General features: G+C 37.8%; 1 protein-coding gene across 1 annotated transcript; it reads right to left on the reverse strand.

The window, feature by feature from the left end:
* Window positions 1-7,267: 7,267 nt before the first annotated feature.
* CGGBP1 (CGG triplet repeat binding protein 1) lies at window positions 7,268-8,203 on the reverse strand. The gene has a single exon (XM_009585825.1). The coding sequence runs from the start codon at window positions 8,201-8,203 to the stop codon at window positions 7,700-7,702; it is 504 nt and encodes a 167-aa protein (XP_009584120.1). The 3' UTR covers window positions 7,268-7,699.
* Between the last annotated feature and the right edge of the window lie 1,095 nt (window positions 8,204-9,298).

Here is a 9,298-nt window from a genome sequence, read left to right on the forward strand (position 1 = left end):
TTCATTACACTTGTTGTGGTTTAACCTGGCAGGCAGCCAAATACCATGCAGCTGTTCACTCACTCCCCCCCCTGCAATGGGATGGGGAGAGAATCGGAAGGGGGAGAGGAGGAAAAACTTGCTGGTTGAGATGAAGTCAGTTTAATAGAACAGAAAAGGGAAAATAATAATGATGATGATAGAATATACAAAATGAGTGATGCACAATGCAATTGCTCACCACCTGCGCTGACTGATAACCAAGTAGCGATTGGTACTTCCTGGATCATGCCTACCATTCATATACTGAGCATGACATCACATGGTATGGAATACCCCATTGGCCAGCTGGGCTGGCTGTCCTGATTATGTTCCCTCCCATCTTGTGCACCTAGCTCAGTCAGTAGGCATGGGAGCTGTCCTTGGACTAGGAGGGCACTTAGCAACAACTGAAAATGCCTGTGTGTTATCAACATTCTCCTCATACTAAATCCAAAACACAGCACTAGGAAGAAATTTAACCCTATCCTGGCTGAAACTAGGACAACACTACATGAAGAAGCTTTAGTATCTTCAAGGAACAACAATAATTTAAGAGTCTCCCATCCAGCTCCTCACCTGTCATTAGTGATCACGCAGCTTGCAGTAGCGTGTGCTGCTGCATGAGCTATGGCTGGCCCCTGCAGCCTGTTCTGGTGTCTTACTACTGTAGTTCCCTGTTAAAGGAGGGATCAGTTACTTAATTTCTGTGCAATTTCTTTCCTTTTTCTACAATATGAGATTCTCTGCATCTCCATGCTTTTTTCCCTAAGCAATTCCAGTTTAATGAGATGAGCTAAGCTTTGTTAAATCAACAAACACATCTTGCACCAGGTTCTAAAGTGCAGACTGAGCATGGGCCTGGACACTCTCACAATGGGTGTCAGTTCCTTCAATATAGACTTGGTTAAGAATCTACTCAGGGTTTTGCTATATATAAAACACTAAGTGTAAGCATGGGTATTCTAGTTACTGGATTTGTCTTACAGTAATGACAGGCTTCAGAAATAAGGGGAGGGAGGAAGCAATTTGAAGCTAATTACAACAGAATTAAGGTAAGGAGATCTCATTTACTGCAGTGAAATCTAATATTGAATTTGGGAGCTATTCTGTACACTGAAGGACAGATTAAAAAAAAAACCACTTGAGGCAAACCAATATACAAAAACCCCCAAGAACCTTTAAAGCTCCGAATTATTTTTCCTCCAGCTTTGAACAGAACTGCTGAATGATACCCTCTTTCCACCTGCTGTAAGCTACTCTATTGGTCAGGAGAAAACAGAAGACTTCCTTGTTTTCCTCAGGGGCACAATAGTTCTTACTGAACAGAAGGATCAAATAGGAGGAAAAAGTAAAAGTATCCACTAAAAGACAGTAGTAACTTTCTCATGAATGTGTACTCTTACTTTAGTGTGTTCATGGAGCACATATAATATGAGAGTACTGGTCACTTCACTGCACTTAAGTAGTCCTCTGTTTTTACTTCCCCTTCCTGTGCACTACTAGACAGGAGAAGACACATAGAGCTAAGTACTTAGATACATCTAAAACATGAATAAATGTAAATTACTTGTGCTTGTTTGGCTCAGCTGAACACGGCCTTTGCATACCAACTGAAACCAGTAATCTTCCTCCTGTGCTCCTCCAGGTCTAGCAGAAATCTTCTAGCAAAACAGATGTTCTTTTGCAAGACTAAATCTTCAAATGTTTCTGGCTTCTGAAATCTAAAGTGAGCACGGAGTTGGGACACTCAAAAGCTAAACCCAAAGGGACTGAAATAGCTATTCAGCAATTGTTTCTCATTTCTATCTTATACTTAATTTTCTTTTTTATAGAATATAACTGTATTAAGTATATTTAATATATAACATTTGCTTCAGGGGCAACATGGGTCTTGAGGCTGCCCTCTATCAAGCCTGAGTGACAGTTGCAGTAGCTCTCTGTATCCCATCTGAGCCTGCACCTTGTGCTTTTACTTGTGAGATGTGCTATCTGCTTTTGAATGAGAGAGGTGGTCTCTACCACCAGAAGACCCACAAATTCCAAACCCCTTGTAGAAAGAGAAAAGTGGTGGGATGGGCAAAAAAAAAAAAAAAAAATCCTTACCTGACTTAAGCAGAACTGCCACAGATTGTCTATCCTCCAGTCTCTGCTGTCCAGCCTATGTAAATGACAAATGTCAAACCTAATTATCAATATAAATGTGGCCTAAAAGCAGTCATGTATACTTCATCCTACTGCATCTTGGATATGGGTTAAACAGCATGATTCACTTAGGAAAGTAAAATCTCATCGTAAGAATTTAGCATGGCCTAATTACTGAACTTTAAATATATACTTCACCTGATTCTGCATCAGCTTCCACACAAATCCTTACTGATACGTTTATTTTGCAAGTATACAGATGCTGTTTCAAAGAGGAATTGTCCACACAAGAAAACTTTACAAAAGGGTATGTTTATTTCTATTCTGCTTTTCCATTTGGTATAAAGGCAACAAAAAAGCAACTTGATCTTAATGTGTTGTGACCTGAAAATGACTGAAAATGAGAAAGTAATGATTAATAAATTTGAGTCAAGAGGTTGCATGAGTTTATCACTGATCCATCACGAGATGTCAAGCCAGGTAAGAATTCAGGAAAAGGAACGTGTAAACAGTCAAACCTACACTTCATAATTTTCATGGGCTGATGTTATATGCTCAATTTTCATTAAGTCCCAAAGGGAGACAGAGGTCAAACTGTGACCTTTTTGCAGATAGTTTGGAAAGAACTGATTCTTGCATCGCAGAAGCCCTTCCTGAAAAGACCTGAAGCAATAGGCAGCTGCAAGATCCTACACCTACAAATCATTTACTGCAATGTCAAAATGTGTAACAGTTATTTTACTTCGTATTCACTTGCAACAGAAGGCATAACTAGCGAATTTCTGTCACCATGAAGAAAGCCACATACTTGACAGGAAACAGGGCTTCTGTATAACCAGTCCTGAAACAGACTTCAGTGTGATTGTACAGATACATCAATAAACTGCTTCAACATATAGTTTGATATTACCTTAAGCTAGAACAGCAGTATGTACATTCTTTAATTTTTCCTGTCACCATCCATTTCTACTATCTTACATTACCATTATATGTGAACTACCACGTTCTTTATCTGCTTTCTTGGCAAAATAAGAGATCATGCATAAATTCTATGAAAAAGGCATTCCTTTATTTTTAAAAAAAGGACCATTTTTCCATTACCAAGTGAAAACTTTACAAAGTAAAGTATTTCTCTTCCAATAATATTTTAATATAAAAACTTAAATCACTTGCTCTGGTCTTACTGTTCTAATAGGAAGTCTTGTGGCACTGCAGGATCCAGGTATTTTCAGCCTTACTCTAGTATCTAATCAAAGTTCATCACTTTTTAAAATAAAACCATTTATGTGGCCACTTACCATCAGCAAAACATCTCTACCACTGAACCAAAAGAGACTAAACTCTAATAGCATTATTACAATGACAAGCTTTGTTAAAAAAATTTATTTTGAAAGTTAGTCACAACCTTAAAATTGTACAAAGACAACAAGCACTCAAATTACACAGAGTTAGCAGTGAGTACAATGTGAACACAACAACAGTGGGTCTTGCCTCTCTTTATATGTAAATATAAATAGAGATTATCCTTGCCAAACTTCCAGCCTTTTTTTTTTTCTTTCCTGAAAACCAGCTCATTATGCTGCAAAACCTAGCAGGGAGCATTTCACTGTTGGGTTCAACAAAATTGCTAAAAGGGGCTCTGGCTAAAAATAGTCCTTCTATCATGAGAATATCCCATACTTTGCAGAACCAAGTTTCTCTCTCAATTGAAAAACAGCTTTCCCTTTCATTACGTCGAGTGTTTCACCTCCTCTAGGGACCTGCCAAATTACAGGCTTCAAAATGCTTAAAAATATTAGAACTTGCTCAAGTTTTTTTCAAGAACATGCAAGCTGAAACTAACATGGTGTATACATGTAAGTAGTCACAAAACAGAGAATGTTCCTCCTTGTATTTTACTCTTTGAAAGTGCTGTTCCAAGATAAGCACTTTGGAGTAATTTTAGCTGTGACTTGGCTAAACTAATATAAGTACATGGTCAGAGAAGAAAATACTTCTTCTTTTTCCTTTTTTTTTTTTTTTTTTAATATTACATTTGGAGCTTCAAATATATTAATAAAACCACCTGGCAAAAAGTATCCCTTATAGCTTGTCCCTACTTATGTACGTACAATGAAAACCATCCTCCCTTTACTTCTGAGAGTACTCTTTACACGAAATACATGGAAAAATAATGCAGTGTTCTTGCAGAAAAAAGGAAAACCCCATGGAGACTGTTAAACAACTTAACCACAGCCTCAGTTCTAGGAATTAGTTATTACTTAGGTTTAGATATACCAGAAAACTTCTGCTGTAAATCTTCCCTAAGATCAATAGCAATTAAACCAAGATTATGCTTTATCCAACTATAGCCACACTGGCAAAATTATGTTCTGAACTTGAGTGTTTGCAGGACTCTCTTCCAAGACTGAGTGGAACCATTTTTACTTTTAAAGAAAATAAGTGTAACTGTTTTGTTGATGATCTGGGTTATGTCCATGAATATAAACTTACTTATTCATTATTCTTTCTAGATTACATGTACTTTATTTTTCATTGTTTTACTCCATTATGAATGTTCGTTGCAATGGATCAGTATCTTGATTTTCAAAAAGCTTGAAAAATGTTGTGGGTTGTTTTTTTAACAAGAATATCCTATTATTAAGACACCAGTTTCCTACAAACTGCTGTGCATTGGAATTAAGTCGGTTCCATTCAAAATCCTGATGACTAATTTTTGCTTCCAAATTGTTATGAGCTGGTAGCCTATGACTACATTGATAAGGTTCTTCACCAGGCTCGTACCCTCTGCAGTAATTCTGCATAAAAAATAAATTGGTGCTAGAATAATTACTGAAAATAGTTACAGAATTTTATTAATTCTGTAAATTGAGGCTCTGTACACAGACTGCTTTATAAGTAGAGTAAGCTTTTGAGAAACTAAGTGGTTTAATACTGCTTTGCCTTATTGAGAATGACTGCTTTTCTTTTTTTAACAAAAGCTGTTGGTGTTGCTAACTTTATTTTTATGTAAAACCGTAAAAGTGAAAGTAACTTGGTTATTTTTCAGTTGTGCAAGAGCCTACTTAAGGCTACCATTAAGCTTTTCAAAATGTCTGTCAGTTTGCCAGTCAAGGGAAAAACATACAGCATTGAATCCTATATAAAATGGTTATGGGGTGCAGCCTGTGAAATCCCATGTTAGCAACAACTGAGCTAACTAGCCCAAATCCATACCTCTCAATCATACCATCTTCTCTAGATGCTTTTGTTTCATGGAAGCTTGTTTTCTCAATACACCATTGTTTTCTATTTGCTTCAATTCTAAGATAGCATTCATAAGGTAAAAAAAAAAAATAATTAAAGCAAGGATGTTGTTTCACTGTAATAAAACAGCAGCTGTAAAAGAACACTTCCAATTATTATCAGGACAGAAAAGGCTATTGGCAGTGTACCTTTCACTTGGCTTAAGAAGATTTATAAAACAGTTCTAGTCCAAGGCAGTTCATGATCTTAAGCTAAACCCAAGCTTGTGCAATAGCAAACGATATTTTGGAAGGCATATTTTGATATCTAGGATTAGAGAAAAAAATTACTACTGTTATTTCTGTCTGAAGTCCTAAACCAGCAACCAGTATCATTGACAGGATTGCTATGACTGCATGGAGTCCTGCTAGCTTCAACAGGGACCGAAGGTGCAGCAGTGTACTGACTACCTGCGTACCCGTACACATGGATAGGCAGCCTCCTGTTCTTCGGTTTTGTCCACTTACGCAAACAGGTCTCATAGCAGAAGGCTACAAGACATGGTTATAATGTAACACAAGTGCATTTCTATAGAAGCTAATTGCACAAAAAACAGTTGTTATTAAGTGTGTAAGTCTCTCTCAATCCAGCAAAAGAGACTGCTCTAGAAATAGCTAGGGAAATAGCTACAGAAACAAAATAAGCAGGTTATTTTGTCTCTTTTTAGCAATTACTTAGTATTGCTGAAAATATCTGGAATAAAAGAAATGCTGAGAAAGAGATACTGTGAAACTCTACTGGGGAAAGGAAGCTTAACAGAACTGGCTCCACCTGAGGGAGTTAAAGCATGCTTACATTATATCCACCACGTGGAGGATTTCTGTGCTGCTAAAAGATGCCTGGCACCTCCCTGAACCCAGAGCATCTCAAGGAAATCTAGAGCAGGTAGAAGTTGGTTGTATTCCAGCACTTTGCACAATGCTCCCTCATTCCATTCAAAAACTTTATAGGGTGCTCACATCGAGTGGACTATTTGGCATAATAATTTGGAATAGCTCAGTAATCGTTTACTAGATTTTGGAGAGACTAACATTATTGAAATTCTTCAATTTCCCATTTTACTTTTTGCCAGTCCAATAGATGCGGCCTTGGCACAGAGTAAGAAATACAGTCCAGGTCTGTAATTCCAGTTTACCTTTGAAGTATACACACTTTCCTATATGCGCTTACAGGTATTGAATGGCCTTTGCAGTAACTGTTTTGAAAACTATTTTAATCACTTTACCTCCTTTGACTAAAAGGCAGAGGACAAGGCCAGAGATGTAGAGGACCTTCAGGGAAAGATGGAGGAGCCTCTTCTGCTGTGCACTGTAAAAAAGCTTTCTCAACTCCATAATTTAGTGCCTCCCCCATCCCCAATTTAGATTTAGCATCCTTTGTCCTGCTAGCAAGAAAAAGGCAGTAATCCCCTCTACTAAGATCTTGGTCCAGTATAAGTTCCACTTGCTAGCAGCTGCACTGGAAACCACACTCAGTTACTGGTTTGTCTACTCAACTTCCAAAGATTGGCACTGAAACTGAAGGGGACATATTAAACCGAGACAATGAAACAGTGATTTTAAAAAAGCGGGCATGGTAAACCTGCAGAACTCCTAGCTTTATGAGAATAGTGGAGTTCAGAGGTCAATACAAGAGACCAGCTATTTAAGCTAGATAATGAATACATCCACAGTTGCACTGAATAGGATAAGAGAGTATTCTAGAAGAAAAATGCTTCCCATTTTAGAATGTAAACCAAATTGAATACGAATTTGCAATAATCCTCCCCCAACAGAGCAGTTATATTTTAACTAACCATGCTACAGCTTCTTGCATTTCAAATGTGCAGCAATTCTTCTTAGTCACCCATGGACAGGAGGATACTGGACAAAGCAATCCACTGACATGATTAACAATCCCTACCGCATCATCTTCCTTGTATATTCAGATGCACAGTTTAGGTAAGTGAGGTCCTCCATCCAAGTGCCTTTTTCTTAGCGTCAGTTACAGCTGGACTGAAGGTGTATGCCAGGTATGTTCCCTACATTCATCATGAGTTCTACATCAATGTAGCTCTGATGTCTACAGCAGGGTTGCAGGGTTAGCAACAGTCTGTGGCATACCACTAAGTTCACAAATAGATTGTCATTTCTACAATAATACAAAATAGCTTGCAAAAACCAATATGTAACACTGTATATATGCATGAATATAAAAATAAACCACACCATCAATATGTAAAACTTCACAACGATGATGAAAAGTTTTCTTCTCAACGGTCTTCAGTATTGATGAGCTGGTTCTCATTGTCATACCCATCAGGCAGGTATGCTTTCCTTAGCTGGTCTGACTTGGGTATCGAACTGCCATTCTTGACGTAGCGGGACAGGAAGGCTCGCACAGAAGGATGATCAGCCTTCTCAAGCGGAATATTAGCTTCCAGGCACATTTTCACAAAGTCCTGGATGACGCTGGTTTTCTCTGTCTGGGCAGTACTGTTGCACTGAAGGGAGGCAGTCAGAGTCCTTTGCTTCTTCCTGACGTTCTGTTCTTCAAACTCTGCCTTTCGCTTTGTGTGTGTTTTAGACTTGAGGTGGTCATTGATAGCAGACTTGCGAACGTGATTCAGAACCACATTGCAGGAAGTACAGAAGAGTTTTCCTCCATCTTCGTGCAGCTCACTGCCAAACTCAGTTACGCGATCCTGAGGAGTCACATACAAAGCAGTCTTTGAGCGGTTACGTGATGGAGCAGACTTCACTCCAAATCGTTCCATTGTTGCCTTCAATAAACTTTACCTGAAAGCTTAAAAAAAAGAAAATTGCTGTTAAAGTGTGCTAATGATTTCAACCAAATAGTTCTGGGTGCAGTCTATTCAATATTCAATATAGCAGTGATTGACATATAAAAGATAATTACATGTCAAATACATGTGTGAAACTATTATTGAAAGGTTCTTCATCTTGAAGTCCAAAGAACTTAGAAGACTGAAGTTCCTCACCGGTCGGAGTAAAATACTTCTTAGTTTCTACAACTACAAAGCTCCACGGAACCCTCAAAAGTCAATCTGTTTGCCACTGAAAGTCAAATAGAAAGGTTTTTTGCTTTTTCTTGAAGACAGTTTTTATCCTTTCCCCTTTAGTGTAAAGGGTGCTTTCTTCTTAATATTTTCAACATACTTGACAGTTTCTTGGTTATGTTGAGTCAGTATTTTTCTGTTTACTTCCTGAAAATGTGTATTAGTTCTGTTAGCAAAAACTTAGGTGTCCAAATATCAGGCAAGAAGGCCATTCCTGTCACAAAAGCCAGTAAAAAAACCCAACAAACAAACCAAACCAAAAAAAACAAACCTGAGCTTTGTCAGCACTCATTTGGGAACAACCCTCACTTGTCCCAGCTCAAACCATAACTACTAGATTGAACCTCAAGTCAAAAGCAAATCTTTTTGTCATTGCAACTAGAGACTAGTAAAACAGCCTAATGTGAACAGAAACTTGCATACATTTCAATTCAAAATAAGAACCTGTATTTTCAAAGATGACAACTTCTTTGAGGAAGGTAACTGATAACTGAGTTGGAGACTTTCTAACATCACTCTAAATTTCACTATGTTACCAAAGCAGCCAATAACCTAGTCAACCTAACTAAAATCAAACAGGACCTATTTCTTTTTGTTGTTGTTGAGAAATAGAGTAGCTGGTGTAAATCTCAGTCAAGATAATTTAAGTCCTTTTCAAAGTAAAGTTGAAGTCAAGAAACAGCTCTGTTCAGGTTTGAGGTTTTCTGAGCAAAATGATCATTCGTTACATTAACTACCCAATTCCTTATAAAAAAATAGGGCAACAGGTGTTTCTTAAAAATACATATTTTT

The sequence above is a fragment of the Fulmarus glacialis genome, unplaced genomic scaffold (assembly GCF_000690835.1).
Source record: "Fulmarus glacialis isolate BGI_N327 unplaced genomic scaffold, ASM69083v1 scaffold1509, whole genome shotgun sequence".
Lineage (NCBI taxonomy): Eukaryota > Metazoa > Chordata > Aves > Procellariiformes > Procellariidae > Fulmarus > Fulmarus glacialis.